The following is an 18,795-nucleotide window of genomic DNA, read 5'->3' on the forward strand; positions in this document are numbered from 1 at the left end:
AATAGTTGGTTGTAGTTTGTGTATTTTGCAGTTCATGTTGGAATTGACTAGTTATTAACGCGACGTCCCAATTCTCTGGTAGATAAGAGATAATTTCAGTGGCGCATGCTTCGATGCTTAAAGCAAAATAGGAATATGTGCTTGTGTGCGCGTGCATCCGTCTATATTTTACTTCCTGATGGATTTTTCCTCACTCTCTCTTTTTTTTCTGTCCAGTCCACACTCCCATCTATGTGTTTGCAGAGGGCTAAAACTGCCCTTTGAGCCCGAATCAGTGTGTGCCGTGGCTGGATTAGGTGCTTTGTGTTGTCCTTTCTAACTCCACTCTGGGACAATATTTGCTCAGGACTATGTGTGAATGAACGAGTGTACAAAGATATGGATTACCCATAGGATGTGTGTGTGTGTGTGTGCGTAAGTACGTGCCTGTGTACGTACGTGCGCATGCATACGTCCTTCTATGCGAGTGCGCACGCCTCCGAGACTTCTCAACATTTTAAGAGCCATCCTTGTCAACCTTCACCTCTCCATGTGTTAGTCATCCTCTGATATCATTCACAAGCTACTGATAAGAAGAGCACCCACGATGTAGTGATAAGGTGTTCCCATTCAATTGTGAGCTACAGCTGCCAACACAATCGAGACAGTTGAAGCTAATGACTAATGTATTAATAAGGAAGAACAGTTTAATTTCATTGTGTCCAGTCACGCATGCAACTGCTCGGGTGGAATAGCTATGGAATAGATTTAGAATTACAGTACTGTATAGTAGATTTGTTTTGTCTCCTGTGGATTGTCGACCTTTGGGGGAAGGATATCCTTCTCAACTATTGTGTATCTGCAGATGCACAATGTGCATGCATAATGTAGCCAAAATATCATAGAATGTGTCAATACGGTGTCGTGTGTTTTGATGCTGTTTCGATTGGAGGAGCCTTCCCTACACATTCAGCATATGCATATCCGCCATGAATGTGTCTGCACCACATAGAGAGATGTTACGGTGAATGTGTAGAGCTTACACTGCACAATATCTGTGAATGTGACTGTTATAAGTGGTAAATAAGAGATGATCTCCATGTCTCCTTCCTGCCTCTCTATCTCCCCTCCTTTGACCAGACTGGAGCTCTCCTCTCACACATGGCCTTTTGTCCCATTACCATGATCTCAGCACTGTGGGTCCTCTATCACACACACGCACGCACGCACGCACGCACGCACGCACGCACGCACGCACGCACGCACGCACGCACGCACGCACACACACACACACACACACACACACACACACACACACACACACACACACACACACAGAAGTACTATCTGTCACTGTATCACTCATCACTCTTACTTGGAGTCTGACTGGGACACACTGTTCACATTTATAGCTCAGACCTTTACAATGCTATTCTTTGTCTGGCAAGACCATGTTCCGCCCCATCCACCCTCTATCAGCCTCAGGCCTGGTCCACTACATGTAGAGGGGTTATGGCCTGCACTGCTTCAAACACTGCTCCAGACACGTTTCAGACATTTCAACAGATATAACATCAAACACTGCTCCAGACACGTTTCAGACACATCAACAGATATAACATCAAACACAGCTACAGACACTGCTCCAGACACGTTTCAGACATATCAACAGATTTAACTTCAAACACTGCTCCAGACACGTTTCAGACACATCAACAGATATAACATCAAACACAGCTACAGACACGTTTCAGACATATCAACAGATCTAACATCAAACACAGCTACAGACACTGCTCCAGACACGTTTCAGACATATCAACAGATTTAACTTCAAACACTGCTCCAGACACGTTTCAGACACATCAACAGATATAACATCAAACACAGCTACAGACACGTTTCAGACATATCAACAGATATAACATCAAACACAGCTCCAGACACGTTTCAGACACATCAACAGATATAACATCAAACACAGCTACAGACACGTTTCAGACATATCAACAGATTTAACATCAAACACAGCTACAGACACGTTTCAGACATATCAACAGATATAACATCAAATACTGCTACAGACACGTTTCAGACATATCAACAGATTTAACATCAAACACAGCTACAGACACGTTTCAGACATATCAACAGATTTAACATCAAACACAGCTACAGACATTGCTACAGACACGTTTAAGACATATCAACAGATATAACATCAAACACAGCTACAGACACTGCTACAGACATGTTTCAGACATATCAACAGATCTAACATCAAACACAGCTACAGACACTGCTACAGACACGTTTCAGACACATCAACAGATCTAACATCAAACACAGCTACAGACACTGCTACAGACACGTTTCAGACACATCAACAGATCTAACATCAAACACAGCTACAGACACTGCTCCAGACACGTTTCAGACACATCAACAGATATAACATCAAACACTGCTCCAGACACGTTTCAGACACATCAACAGATATAACATCAAACACAGCTACAGACACGTTTCAGACACATCAACAGATCTAACATCAAACACAGCTACAGACACTGCTCCAAACATGTTTCAGACACATCAACAGATATAACATCAAACACTGCTCCAGACACGTTTCAGACATATCAACAGATTTAACATCAAACACAGCTACAGACACGTTTCAGACATATCAACAGATTTAACATCAAACACAGCTACAGACACGTTTCAGACATATCAACAGATATAACATCAAACACTGCTACAGACACGTTTCAGACATATCAACAGATATAACATCAAACACAGCTACAGACATTGCTACAGACATGTTTCAGACATATCAACAGATTTAACATCAAACACAGCTACAGACATTGCTACAGACACTTTTCAGACATATAAACAGATATAACGTCAAAAACAGCTACAGACACTGCTACAGACACGTTTCAGACAAATCAATGTACAAAACATCAGACAAAGTGCCAATAGATTATTCATCACAATTATAGATCACTCATCAACGCGATGAATCCAAATGTCCAGGTACACTAAGTCTGTTGAGCACATTGTGACATAAGTATTTGTAGAAAAGTGCTATGGAATTTGACCGATTCATTATATGAACAACTCTGACAACAAACCGTCTGTAGTGTGATGCCCCTTCTTCCCTGTGTGTGTTTCCTCAGTGGTGTGTCCTGGTACCCAGAATGGGCTGAGCTCCACAGGATCTCAGGAGAACCAGTACAACCTGATCAAGGACCGCTACACAGGCTGCGAGATTATTATGGGTAACCTGGAGATCACCCAGATAGAGACTGACTGGGACTTCTCCTTCCTAGGGGTGAGAGAGCAGCCATTTTGTTCTATTCTCTGTTCTTGTTCTTGTTTTTGTTGTTGTTGTTGTCATCTTCTTCGTCTTTGTCTTCTTCTTCTAGTCCATGAGACATGTCCATCAGGCCTCTACTGGCAATCGAGGTAATCTGTTAATGTGACTGTCTCTAACCTTATTCTAACTCCTGTCCGTCCAGACCATCAGAGAGGTAACAGGCTACATCCTAATCGCCATGAACCACTTCAGACGGCTGCCTCTGGAACAGCTGCGTGTGATCCGGGGGAACAGCCTGTACGACCGGGGCTTCGCCCTCTCTGTGTTCCTCAACTACCCCAAGCAGGGCTCCAATGGCCTGCAGCACCTGGGACTCACACATCTCACCGGTGAGGAGAGGACAGGGAGGAAGGGGTGGAGGAGATGAGGAGGGAGTGGGTAGAGGAAGATGAGAGAGGAGAGTACAGAAGGAAAGAGTAGAGGTGAGAAGGAGGGATAGTGGATAAATTGAACCGGTGCTACCCTGGGTCAAAGAGAGAGCCAGGCAGAGTGAAGCTCCAGTACCACACAGGTCCAAAGAGGACAAGGATTTAAAGTAGGATACAAATCAAATGAAATCAAACGTTATTTATCACATGCACTGAATACAACTGGTGTAGGCTTTATAGTGAAATGCTTGACTACGGACCTTTCCTAACAATGCTAGGTTTAAAAAAAAAGAATGATTAAAAATAAATAGTAACTAAAAGAAGAGGAATAAAATAAAATACACAAGAATGGAGCTATATACAGGGAGTACCAGTACCAGATCAATGTGGAGTTATATACAGGGAGAACCAGTACCAGATCAATGTCGAGTTATATACAGGGAGTACCAGATCAATGTGGAGTTATATACAGGGAGTACCAGATCAATGTGGAGTTATATACAGGGAGTACCAGATCAATGTGGAGTTATATACAGGGAGTACCAGATCAATGTGGAGTTATATACAGGGAGTACCAGATCAATGTGGAGTTATATACAGGGAGTACCAGTACCAGATCAATGTGGAGTTATATACAGGGAGTACCAGATCAATGTGGAGTTATATACAGGGAGTACCAGTACCAGATCAATGTGGAGTTATATACAGGGAGTACCAGTACCAGATCAATGTGGAGTTATATACAGGGAGTACCAGTACCAGATCAATGTGGAGCTATATACAGGGAGTACCAGATCAATGTGGAGTTATATAAAGGGAGTACCAGTACCAGATCAATGTGGAGTTATATACAGGGAGAACCAGTACCAGATCAATGTGGAGTTATATACAGGGAGTACCAGATCAATGTGGAGCTATATACAGGGAGTACCAGTACCAGATCAATGTGGAGTTATAGACAGGGAGAACCAGTACCAGATCAATGTGGAGTTATATACAGGGAGTACCAGATCAATGTGGAGCTATATACAGGGAGTACCAGTACCAGATCAATGTGGAGTTATATACAGGGAACCCCAGTACCAGATCAATGTGGAGCTATATACAGGGAGTACCAGTACCAGATCAATGTGGAGCTATATACAGGGAGTACCAGTACCAGATCAATGTGGAGCTATATACAGGGAGTACCAGTACCAGATCAATGTGGAGCTATATACAGGGAGTACCAGTACCAGATCAATGTGGAGCTATATACAGGGAGTACCAGTACCAGATCAATGTAGAGCTATATACAGGGAGTACCAGTACCAGATCAATGTGGAGCTATATACAGGGAGTACCAGTACCAGATCAATGTGGAGCTATATACAGGGAGCATCAGTACCAGATCAATGTGGAGCTATATACAGGGAGTACCAGTACCAGATCAATGTGGAGCTATATACAGGAAGTACCAGTACCAGATCAATGTGGAGCTATATACAGGAAGTACCATATACAGGAAGTACCAGTACCAGATCAATGTGGAGCTATATGCAGGGAGTGCCAATACCAGATCAATGTGGAGCTATATACAGGGAGTACCAGATCAATGTGGAGTTATATACAGGGAGTACCAGTACCAGATCAATGTGGAGTTATATACAGGGAGTACCAGATCAATGTGGAGTTATATACAGGGAGTACCAGATCAATGTGGAGCTATATACAGGGAGTACCAGTACCAGATCAATGTGGAGTTATATACAGGGAACCCCAGTACCAGATCAATGTGGAGCTATATACAGGGAGTACCAGTACCAGATCAATGTGGAGCTATATACAGGGAGTACCAGTACCAGATCAATGTGGAGCTATATACAGGGAGTAACAGTACCAGATCAATGTGGAGCTATATACAGGGAGTACCAGTACCAGATCAATGTGGAGCTATATACAGGGAGTACCAGTACCAGATCAATGTGGAGCTATATACAGGGAGTACCAGTACCAGATCAATGTGGAGCTATATACAGGGAGTACCAGTACCAGATCAATGTGGAGCTATATACAGGGAGTACCAGTACCAGATCAATGTAGAGCTATATACAGGGAGTACCAGTACCAGATCAATGTGGAGCTATATACAGGGAGTACCAGTACCAGATCAATGTGGAGCTATATACAGGGAGCATCAGTACCAGATCAATGTGGAGCTATATACAGGGAGTACCAGTACCAGATCAATGTGGAGCTATATACAGGAAGTACCAGTACCAGATCAATGTGGAGCTATATACAGGAAGTACCATATACAGGAAGTACCAGTACCAGATCAATGTGGAGCTATATGCAGGGAGTGCCAATACCAGATCAATGTGGAGCTATATACAGGGAGTACCAGATCAATGTGGAGTTATATACAGGGAGTACCAGTACCAGATCAATGTGGAGTTATATACAGGGAGTACCAGTACCAGATCAATGTGGAGCTATATACAGGGAGTACCAGATCAATGTGGAGTTATATACAGGGAGTACCAGTACCAGATCAATGTGGAGTTATATACAGGGAGAACCAGTACCAGATCAATGTGGAGTTATATACAGGGAGTACCAGATCAATGTGGAGCTATATACAGGGAGTACCAGTACCAGATCAATGTGGAGTTATATACAGGGAACCCCAGTACCAGATCAATGTGGAGCTATATACAGGGAGTACCAGTACCAGATCAATGTGGAGCTATATACAGGGAGTACCAGTACCAGATCAATGTGGAGCTATATACAGGGAGTAACAGTACCAGATCAATGTGGAGCTATATACAGGGAGTACCAGTACCAGATCAATGTGGAGCTATATACAGGGAGTACCAGTACCAGATCAATGTGGAGCTATTTACAGGGAGTACCAGTACCAGATCAATGTGGAGCTATATACAGGGAGTACCAGTACCAGATCAATGTGGAGCTATATACAGGGAGTACCAGTACCAGATCAATGTAGAGCTATATACAGGGAGTACCAGTACCAGATCAATGTGGAGCTATATACAGGGAGTACCAGTACCAGATCAATGTGGAGCTATATACAGGGAGCATCAGTACCAGATCAATGTGGAGCTATATACAGGGAGTACCAGTACCAGATCAATGTGGAGCTATATACAGGAAGTACCAGTACCAGATCAATGTGGAGCTATATACAGGAAGTACCATATACAGGAAGTACCAGTACCAGATCAATGTGGAGCTATATGCAGGGAGTGCCAATACCAGATCAATGTGGAGCTATATACAGGAAGTACCAGTACCAGATCAATGTGGAGCTATATGCAGGGAGTACCAGTACCAGATCAATGTGGAGCTATATACAGGGAGTACCAGTACCAGATCAATGTGGAGCTATATACAGGGAGTACCAGTACCAGATCAATGTGGGGCTATATGCAGGGAGTACCAGTACCAGATCAATGTGGAGCTATATACAGGAAGTACCATATACAGGAAGTACCAGTACCAGATCGATGTGGAGCTATATGCAGGGAGTATCAGTACCAAATCAATGTGGGGCTATATGCAGGAAGTACCAGTACCAGATCAATGTGGAGCTATATGCAGGGAGTATCAGTACCAAATCAATGTGGGGCTATATGCAGGGAGTATCAGTACCAAATCAATGTGGGGCTATATGCAGGAAGTACCAGTACCAGATCAATGTGGAGCTATATACAGGGAGTACCAGTACCAGATCAATGTGCAGAGGTACGAGGTATTGAGGTAGATATGTAAATGAAGGCAGGGTAAGGTGACTAGGCATCAGGATAGATATTAATAAGGTATTTGAGGTAGATATGTACATGAAGGCAGGGTAAAGTGGCTAGACATCAGGATAGATAATAATAAGGTATTTGAGGTAGATATGTACATGAAGGCAGGGTAAAGTGACTAGACATCAGGATAGATAATAATAAGGTATTTGTGGTAGATATGTACATGAAGGCAGGGTAAAGTGACTAGGCATCAGGATAGATAATAATAAGGTATTTGAGGTAGATATGTACATGAAGGCAGGGTAAAGTGACTAGACATCAGGATAGATAATAATAAGGTATTTGAGGTAGATATGTACATGGAGGCAGGGTAAAGGGACTAGACATCAGGATAGATAATAATAAGGTATTTGAGGTAGATATGTACATGAAGGCAGGGTAAAGTGACTAGGCATCAGGATAGATAATAATAAGGTACTTGAGGTAGATATGTACATGAAGGCAGGGTAAAGTGACTAGGCATCAGGATAGATAATAATAAGGTATTTGAGGTAGATATGTACATGAAGGCAGGGTAAAGTGACTAGGCATCAGGATAGATAATAATAAGGTACTTGAGGTAGATATGTACATGAAGGCAGGGTAAAGTGACTAGGCATCAGGATAGATAATAATAAGGTACTTGAGGTAGATATGTACATGAAGGCAGGGTAAAGTGACTAGACATCAGGATAGATAATAATAAGGTATTTGAGGTAGATATGTACATGAAGGCAGGGTAAAGTGACTAGACATCAGGATAGATAATAATAAGGTACTTGAGGTAGATATGTACATGAAGGCAGGTAAAGTGACTAGACATCAGGATAGATAATAATAAGGTATTTGAGGTAGATATGTACATGAAGGCAGGTAAAGTGACTAGGCATCAGGATAGATAATAATAAGGTATTTGAGGTAGATATGTACATGAAGGCAGGGTAAAGTGACTAGGCATTAGGATAGATAATAATAAGGTATTAGAGGTAGATATGTACATGAAGGCAGGGTAAAGTGACTAGACATCAGGATAGATAATAATAAGGTATTTGAGGTAGATATGTACATGAAGGCAGGTAAAGTGACTAGACATCAGGATAGATAATAATAAGGTATTTGAGGTAGATATGTACATGAAGGCAGGTAAAGTGACTAGACATCAGAATAGATAATAATAAGAGTAAAATAAAGAACAGAGTAGGAGCAGCATATGATGAGTGTAAAAGTGTGTGAGTGTATATTGTTTGAATGGGTGAGGCTTTTGTGTGGGAGTGACAGTGTAGTGTATATGGTGTGTATATAAAGTCTAGTGAGTGTGCATAGGGTCAGTGTAAGATAGTCAGTGCAGATTGTTCAGGTACCATTACTTGACTATTTAGCAGTCTATTTAAAGTATTACCCTAAACACAGCCCCAACCACAACCCTAACCCTAGCTTCATGTCCACATCCTGGTTCAACCCTAACTCCAACCACAACCCTAACCCTAGCCTCATGTCCACATCCCCGTTCAACCCTAGCCCCAACCACAACCCTAACCCTAGCTTCATGTCCACATCCTGTTTCAACCCTAACCCCAACCACAACCCTAGCTTCATGTCCACATCCCCGTTCAACCCTAGCCCCAACCACAACCCTAACCCTAGCTTCATGTCCACATCCCCGTTCAACCCTAGCCCCAACCACAACCCTAACCCTAGCTTCATGTCCACATCTCCGTTCAACCCTAGCCCCAACCACAACCCTAACCCTAGCTTCATGTCCACATCTCCGTTCAACCCTAGCCCCAACCACAACCCTAACCCTAGCTTCATGTCCACATCCCCGTTCAACCCTAGCCCCAACCACAACCCTAACCCTAGCTTCATGTCCACATCCTTGTTCAACCCTAACCCCAACCACAATCCTAACCCTAGCTTCATGTCCACATCCCCGTTCAACCCTAACCCCAACCACAACCATATCCATAGCTTCATGTCCACATCTCCGTTCAACCCTAGCCCCAACCACAACCCTAACCCTAGCTTCATGTCCACATCTCCGTTCAACCCTAGCCCCAACCACAACCCTAACCCTAGCTTCATGTCCACATCTCCGTTCAACCCTTGCCCCAACCAAAACCCTAGCTTCATGTCCACATCCCCGTTCAACCCTAGCCCCAACCACAACCCTAACCCTATCTTCATGTCCACATCTCCGTTCAACTCTAGCCCCAACCACAACCCTAACCATAGCTTCATGTCCACATCCCCGTTCAACCCTAGCCCCAACCACAACCCTAACCCTAGTCTATTGTCTACATCTCCTTCAACCCTAGCCCCAACCACAACCTAACCCTAGCTTCATGTCCACATCCTGGTTCAACCCTAACCCCAACCACAACCCTAACCCTAGCCTCATGTCCACATCCCCGTTCAACCCTAGCCCCAACCACAACCCTAACCCTAGCCTCATGTCCACATCCTGTTTCAACCCTAACCCCAACCACAACCCTAACCCTAGCTTCATGTCCACATCCCCGTTCAACCCTAGCCCCAACCACAACCCTAACCCTAGCTTCATGTCCACATCCCCGTTCAACCCTAGCCCCAACCACAACCCTAACCCTAGCTTCATGTCCACATCCTTGTTCAACCCTAGCCCCAACCACAACCCTAACCCTAGCTTCATGTCCACATCTCCGTTCAATCCTAGCCCTAACCACAACCCTAACCCTAGCTTCATGTCCACATCCCCGTTCAACCCGAGCCCCAACCACAACCCTAACCCTAGCTTCATGTCCACATCCCCGTTCAACCCTAGCCCCAACCACAACCCTAACCCTAGCTTCATGTCCACATCCCCGTTCAACGCTAACCCCAACCACAACCCTAACCCTAGCTCCATGTCCACATCCCCGTTCAACCCTAGCCCCAACCACAACCTTAACCCTAGCTTCATGTCCACATCCTGTTTCAACCCTAACCCCAACCACAACCCTAGCTTCATGTCCACATCCCCGTTCAACCCTAGCCCGAACCACAACCCTAACCCTAGCCTATTGTCCACATCCTCGTTCAACCCTAGCTCCAACCACAACCCTAACCCTAGCTTCATGTCCACATCCCCGTTCAACCCTAGCCCCAACCACAACCCTAACCCTAGCTTCATGTCCACATCCCCGATCAACCCTAGCCCCATCCACAACCCTAACCCAAGCTTCATGTCCACATCCCTGTTCAACCCTAGCCCCAACCACAACCCTAACCCTAGCTTCATGTCCACATCCCCGTTCAACCCTAGCCCCAACCACAACCCTAACCCTAGCCTATTGTCCACATCCTCGTTCAACCCTAGCCCCAACCACAACCCTAACCCTAGCTTCATGTCCACATCCCCGTTCAACCCTAGCCCCAACCACAACCCATAACCCTAGCTTCATGTCTACATCCCTGTTCAACGCTAACCCCAACCACAACCATATCCATAGCTTCATGTCCACATCTCCGTTCAACCCTAGCCCCAACCACAACCCTAACCCTAGCTTCATGTCCACATCTCCGTTCAACCCTAGCCCCAACCACAACCCTAACCCTAGCTTCATGTCCACATCTCCGTTCAACCCTTGCCCCAACCAAAACCCTAACCCTAGCTTCATGTCCACATCCCCGTTCAACCCTAGCCCCAACCACAACCTTAACCCTAGCTTCATGTCCACATCCCCGTTCAACCCTAGCCCCAACCACAACCCTAACCCTATCTTCATGTCCACATCTCCGTTCAACCCTAGCCCCAACCACAACCCTAACCCTAGCTTCATGTCCACATCTCCGTTCAACCCTTGCCCCAACCAAAACCCTAACCATAGCTTCATGTCCACATCCCCGTTCAACCCTAGCCCCAACCACAACCCTAACCCTAGTCTATTGTCTACATCTCCTTCAACCCTAGCCCCAACCACAACCTAACCCTAGCTTCATGTCCACATCCTGGTTCAACCCTAACCCCAACCACAACCCTAACCCTAGCCTCATGTCCACATCCCCGTTCAACCCTAGCCCCAACCACAACCCTAACCCTAGCTTCATGTCCACATCCTGTTTCAACCCTAACCCCAACCACAACCCTAACCCTAGCTTCATGTCCACATCCCCGTTCAACCCTAGCCCCAACCACAACCCTAACCCTAGCTTCATGTCCACATCCTGTTTCAACCCTAACCCCAACCACAACCCTAACCCTAGCTTCATGTCCACATCTCCGTTCAACCCTAGCCCCAACCACAACCCTAACCCTAGCTTCATGTCCACATCCCTGTTCAACCCTAGCCCCAACCACAACCCTAACCCTAGCTTCATGTCCACATCCTCGTTCAACCCTAGCCCGAACCACAACCCTAACCCTAGCCTATTGTCCACATCCTCGTTCAACCCTAGCCCCAACCACAACCCTAACCCTAGCTTCATGTCCACATCCCCGTTCAACCCTAGCCCCAACCACAACCCTAACCCTAGCTTCATGTCCACATCTCCGTTCAACCCTAGCCCCAACCACAACCCTAACCCTAGCTCCATGTCCACATCCCCGTTCAACCCGAGCCCCAACCACAACCCTACCCCTAGCTTCATGTCCACATCCCCGTTCAACCCTAGCCCCAACCACAACCCTAACCCTAGCTTCATGTCCACATCCCCGTTCAACGCTAACCCCAACCACAACCCTAACCCTAGCTCCATGTCCACATCCCCGTTCAACCCTAGCCCCAACCACAACCTTAACCCTAGCTTCATGTCCACATCTCCGTTCAACCCTAGCCCCAACCACAACCCTAACCCTAGCTTCATGTCCACATCCCCGTTCAACCCTAGCCCCAACCACAACCCTAATCCTAGCTTCATGTCCACATCCCCGTTCAACCCTAGCCCCAACCACAACCCTAACCCTAGCTTCATGTCCACATCCCCGTTCAACCCTAGCCCCAACCACAACCCTAACCCTAGCTTCATGTCCACATCTCCGTTCAACCCTAGCCCCAACCACAACCATAACCCTAGCTTCATGTCCACATCCTCGTTCAACCCTAGCCCGAACCACAACCCTAACCCTAGCCTATTGTCCACATCCTCGTTCAACCCTAGCCCCAACCACAACCCTAACCCTAGCTTCATGTCCACATCCCCGTTCAACCCTAGCCCCAACCACAACCCTAACCCTAGCTTCATGTCCACATCCCCGTTCAACCCTAGCCCCAACCACAACCCTAACCCTAGCTTCATGTCCACATCCCTGTTCAACCCTAGCCCCAACCACAACCCTAACCCTAGCTTCATGTCCACATCCCCGTTCAACCCTAGCCCCAACCACAACCCAAGCTTCATGTCCACATCTCCGTTCAACCCTAGCCCCAACCACAACCCTAACACTAGCTACATGTCCACATCCCCGTTCAACCCTATCCCCAACCACAACCCTAACCCTAGCTTCATGTCCACATCCCCGTTCAACCCTAACCCCAACCACAACCATATCCATAGCTTCATGTCCACATCTCCGTTCAACCCTAGCCCCAACCACAACCCTAACCCTAGCTTCATGTCTACATCCCTGTTCAACACTAACCCCAACCACAACCATGTCCACATCTCCGTTCAACCCTAGCCCCAACCACAACCCTAACCCTAGCTTCATGTCCACATCTCCGTTCAACCCTAGCCCCAACCACAACCCTAACCCTAGCTTCATGTCCACATCCCCGTTCAACCCTAGCCCCAACCATAACCCTAACCCTAGCTTCATGTCCACATCCTCGTTCAACCCTAGCCCCAACCACAACCATAACCCTAGCTTCATGTCCACATCCCCATTCAACCCTAGCCCCAACCACAAACCTAACCCTAGCCTATTGTCTACATCTCCTTCAACCCTAGCCCCAACCACAACCCTAACCCTAGCTTCATGTCCACATCCCCGTTCAACCCTAGCCCCAACCACAACCTAACCCTAGCTTCATGTCCACATCCTGGTTCAACCCTAACCCCAACCACAACCCTAACCCTAGCCTCATGTCCACATCCCCGTTCAACCCTAGCCCCAACCACAACCCTAACCCTAGCTTCATGTCCACATCCTGTTTCAACCCTAACCCCAACCACAACCCTAACCCTAGCTTCATGTCCACATCCCCGTTCAACCCTAGCCCCAACCACAACCCTAACCCTAGCTTCATGTCCACATCCCCGTTCAACCCTAGCCCCAACCACAACCCTAACCCTAGCTTCATGTCCACATCCTTGTTCAACCCTAACCCCAACCACAACCATATCCATAGGTTCATGTCCACATCTCCGTTCAACCCTAGCCCCAACCACAACCCTAACCCTAGCTTCATGTCTACATCCCTGTTCAACGCTAAACCCAACCACAACCATGTCCACATCTCCGTTCAACCCTAGCCCCAACCACAACCCTAACCCTAGCCCCAACCACAACCCTAACCCTAGCTTCATGTCCACATCTCCGTTCAACCCTAGCCCCAACCACAACCCTAACCCTAGCTTCATGTCCACATCCTCGTTCAACCCTAGCCCGAACCACAACCCTAACCCTAGCCTATTGTCCACATCCTCGTTCAACCCTAGCCCCAACCACAACCCTAACCCTAGCTTCATGTCCACATCCCCGTTCAACCCTAGCCCCAACCACAACCCTAACCCTAGCTTCATGTCCACATCTCCGTTCAACCCTAGCCCCAACCACAACCCTAACCCTAGCTTCATGTCCACATCCCTGTTCAACCCTAGCCCCAACCACAACCCTAACTCTAGCTTCATGTCCACATCCTCGTTCAACCCTAGCCCGAACCACAACCCTAACCCTAGCCTATTGTCCACATCCTCGTTCAACCCTAGCCCCAACCACAACCCTAACCCTAGCTTCATGTCCACATCCCCGTTCAACCCTAGCCCCAACCACAACCCTAACCCTAGCTTCATGTCCACATCTCCGTTCAACCCTAGCCCCAACCACAACCCTAACCCTAGCTCCATGTCCACATCCCCGTTCAACCCGAGCCCCAACCACAACCCTAACCCTAGCTTCATGTCCACATCCCCGTTCAACCCTAGCCCCAACCACAACCCTAACCCTAGCTTCATGTCCACATCCCCGTTCAACGCTAACCCCAACCACAACCCTAACCCTAGCTCCATGTCCACATCCCCGTTCAACCCTAGCCCCAACCACAACCTTAACCCTAGCTTCATGTCCACATCTCCGTTCAACCCTAGCCCCAACCACAACCCTAACCCTAGCTTCATGTCCACATCCCCGTTCAACCCTAGCCCCAACCACAACCCTAATCCTAGCTTCATGTCCACATCCCCGTTCAACCCTAGCCCCAACCACAACCCTAACCCTAGCTTCATGTCCACATCTCCGTTCAACCCTAGCCCCAACCACAACCATAACCCTAGCCTATTGTCCACATCCTCGTTCAACCCTAGCCCCAACCACAACCCTAACCCTAGCTTCATGTCCACATCCCCGTTCAACCCTAGCCCCAACCACAACCCTAACCCTAGCTTCATGTCCACATCCCCGTTCAACCCTAGCCCCAACCACAACCCTAACCCTAGCTTCATGTCCACATCCCTGTTCAACCCTAGCCCCAACCACAACCCTAACCCTAGCTTCATGTCCACATCCCCGTTCAAACCTAGCCCCAACCACAACCCTAACCCAAGCTTCATGTCCACATCTCCGTTCAACCCTAGCCCCAACCACAACCCTAACACTAGCTACATGTCCACATCCCCGTTCAACCCTATCCCCAACCACAACCCTAACCCTAGCTTCATGTCCACATCCCCGTTCAACCCTAACCCCAACCACAACCATATCCATAGCTTCATGTCCACATCTCCGTTCAACCCTAGCCCCAACCACAACCCTAACCCTAGCTTCATGTCTACATCCCTGTTCAACACTAACCCCAACCACAACCATGTCCACATCTCCGTTCAACCCTAGCCCCAACCACAACCCTAACCCTAGCTTCATGTCCACATCTCCGTTCAACCCTAGCCCCAACCACAACCCTAACCCTAGCTTCATGTCCACATCCCCGTTCAACCCTAGCCCCAACCATAACCCTAACCCTTGCTTCATGTCCACATCCCCGTTCAACCCTAGCCCCAACCACAACCATAACCCTAGCTTCATGTCCACATCCCCATTCAACCCTAGCCCCAACCACAAACCTAACCCTAGCCTATTGTCTACATCTCCTTCAACCCTAGCCCCAACCACAACCCTAACCCTAGCTTCATGTCCACATCCCCGTTCAACCCTAGCCCCAACCACAACCCTAACCCTAGCTTCATGTCCACATCCTCGTTCAACCCTAGTCCGAACCACAACCCTAACCCTAGCCTATTGTCCACATCCTCGTTCAACCCTAGCCCCAACCACAACCCTAACCCTAGCTTCATGTCCACATCCCCGTTCAACCCTAGCCCCAACCACAACCCTAACCCTAGCTTCATGTCCACATCCCCGTTCAACCCTAGCCCCAACCACAACCCTAACCCTAGCTTCATGTCCACATCTCCGTTCAACCCTAGCCCCAACCACAACCCTAACCCTAGCTCCATGTCCACATCCCCGTTCAACCCTAGCCCCAACCACAACCCTAACCCTAGCTTCATGTCCACATCCCCGTTCAACGCTAACCCCAACCACAACCCTAACCCTAGCTCCATGTCCACATCCCCGTTCAACCCTAGCCCCAACCACAACCCTAACCCTAGCTTCATGTCCACATCCCCGTTCAACCCTAGCCCCAACCACAACCCTAACCCTAGCTTCATGTCCACATCCCCGTTCAACCCTAGCCCCAACCACAACCCTAACCCTAGCTTCTTGTCCACATCTCCGTTCAACCCTAGCCCCAACCACAACCATAACCCTAGCTTCATGTCCACATCCTCGTTCAACCCTAGCCCGAACCACAACCCTAACCCTAGCCTATTGTCCACATCCTCGTTCAACCCTAGCCCCAACCACAACCCTAACCCTAGCTTCATGTCCACATCCCCGTTCAACCCTAGCCCCAACCACAACCTAACCCTAGCTTCATGTCCACATCCTGGTTCAACCCTAACCCCAACCACAACCCTAACCCTAGCCTCATGTCCACATCCCCGTTCAACCCTAGCCCCAACCACAACCCTAACCCTAGCTTCATGTCCACATCCTGTTTCAACCCTAACCCCAACCACAACCCTAACCCTAGCTTCATGTCCACATCCCCGTTCAACCCTAGCCCCAACCACGACCCTAACCCTAGCTTCATGTCCACATCCCCGTTCAACCCTAGCCCCAACCACAACCCTAACCCTAGCTTCATGTCCACATCCTTGTTCAACCCTAACCCCAACCACAACCATATCCATAGGTTCATGTCCACATCTCCGTTCAACCCTAGCCCCAACCACAACCCTAACCCTAGCTTCATGTCTACATCCCTGTTCAACGCTAAACCCAACCACAACCATGTCCACATCTCCGTTCAACCCTAGCCCCAACCACAACCCTAACCCTAGCCCCAACCACAACCCTAACCCTAGCTTCATGTCCACATCTCCGTTCAACCCTAGCCCCAACCACAACCCTAACCCTAGCTTCATGTCCACATCCTCGTTCAACCCTAGCCCGAACCACAACCCTAACCCTAGCCTATTGTCCACATCCTCGTTCAACCCTAGCCCCAACCACAACCCTAACCCTAGCTTCATGTCCACATCCCCGTTCAACCCTAGCCCCAACCACAACCCTAACCCTAGCTTCATGTCCACATCCTTGTTCAACCCTAGCCCCAACCACAACCCTAACCCTAGCTTCATGTCCACATCTCCGTTCAACCCTAGCCCCAACCACAACCCTAACCCTAGCTCCATGTCCACATCCCCGTTCAACCCTAGCCCCAACCACAACCCTAACCCTAGCTTCATGTCCACATCTCCGTTCAACCCTAGCCCCAACCACAACCCTAACCCTAGCTCCATGTCCACATCCCCGTTCAACCCTAGCCCCAACCACAACCCTAACCCTAGCTTCATGTCCACATCTCCGTTCAACCCTACCCCCAACCACAACCCTAACCCTAGCTCCATGTCCACATCCCCGTTCAACCCTAGCCCCAACCACAACCCTAACCCTAGCTTCATGTCCACATCTCCGTTCAACCCTAGCCCCAACCACAACCCTAACCCTAGCTTCATGTCCACATTCCCGTTCAACCCTAGCCCCAACCACAACCCTAACCCTAGCTTCATGTCCACATCCCCGTTCAACCCTAGCCCCAACCACAACCCTAACCCTAGCTTCATGTCCACATCTCCGTTCAACCCTAGCCCCAACCACAACCATAACCCTAGCTTCATGTCCACATCTCCGTTCAACCCTAGCCCCAACCACAACCATAACCCTAGCTTCATGTCCACATCCTCGTTCAACCCTAGCCCGAACCACAACCCTAACCCTAGCCTATTGTCCACATCCTCATTCAACCCTAGCCCCAACCACAACCCTAACCCTAGCTTCATGTCCACATCCCCGTTCAACCCTAGCCCCAACCACAACCCTAACCCAAGCTTCATGTCCACATCCCCATTCAACCCTAGCCCCAACCACAACCCTAACCCTAGTTTCATGTCCACATCCCCGTTCAACCCTAGCCCCAACCACAACCCTAACCCAAGCTTCATGTCCACATCTCCGTTCAACCCTAGCCCCAACCACAACCCTAACACTAGCTTCATGTCCACATCCCCGTTCAACCCTATCCCCAACCACAACCCTAACCCTAGCTTCATGTCCACATCCTTGTTCAACCCTAACCCCAACCACAACCCTAACCCTAGCTTCATGTCCACATCCCCGTTCAACCCTAACCCCAACCACAACTATATCCATAGGTTCATGTCCACATCTCCATTCAACCCTAGCCCCAACCACAACCCTAACCCTAGCTTCATGTCTACATCCCTGTTCAACGCTAACCCCAACCATAACCATGTCCACATCTCCGTTCAACCATAGCCCCAACCACAACCCTAACCCTAGCCCCAACCACAACCCTAACCCTAGCTTCATGTCCACATCTCCGTTCAACCCTAGCCCCAACCACAACCCTAACCCTAGCTTCATGTCCACATCCCCGTTCAACCCTAGCCCCAACCACAACCCTAACCCTAGCTTCATGTCCACATCTCCGTTCAACCC

The 18,795-nt window shown here is 48.1% G+C and overlaps 1 protein-coding gene across 1 annotated transcript in view; it reads left to right on the forward strand.

Moving 5' to 3' along the window:
• The window catches only part of LOC139542235 (receptor tyrosine-protein kinase erbB-3-like), a 48,905-nt gene that overhangs the window by 2,242 nt on the left and 27,868 nt on the right, over window positions 1–18,795 (forward strand). Inside the window, exons 2-3 of the mRNA XM_071347425.1 lie at window positions 3,171–3,325; window positions 3,513–3,699. Of these exons, the coding sequence (XP_071203526.1) occupies window positions 3,171–3,325; window positions 3,513–3,699 (342 nt within the window). The remainder of the gene's footprint in view (window positions 1–3,170; window positions 3,326–3,512; window positions 3,700–18,795) is intronic.

The sequence above is a fragment of the Salvelinus alpinus genome, chromosome 17 (genome assembly GCF_045679555.1).
Source record: "Salvelinus alpinus chromosome 17, SLU_Salpinus.1, whole genome shotgun sequence".
NCBI lineage: Eukaryota > Metazoa > Chordata > Actinopteri > Salmoniformes > Salmonidae > Salvelinus > Salvelinus alpinus.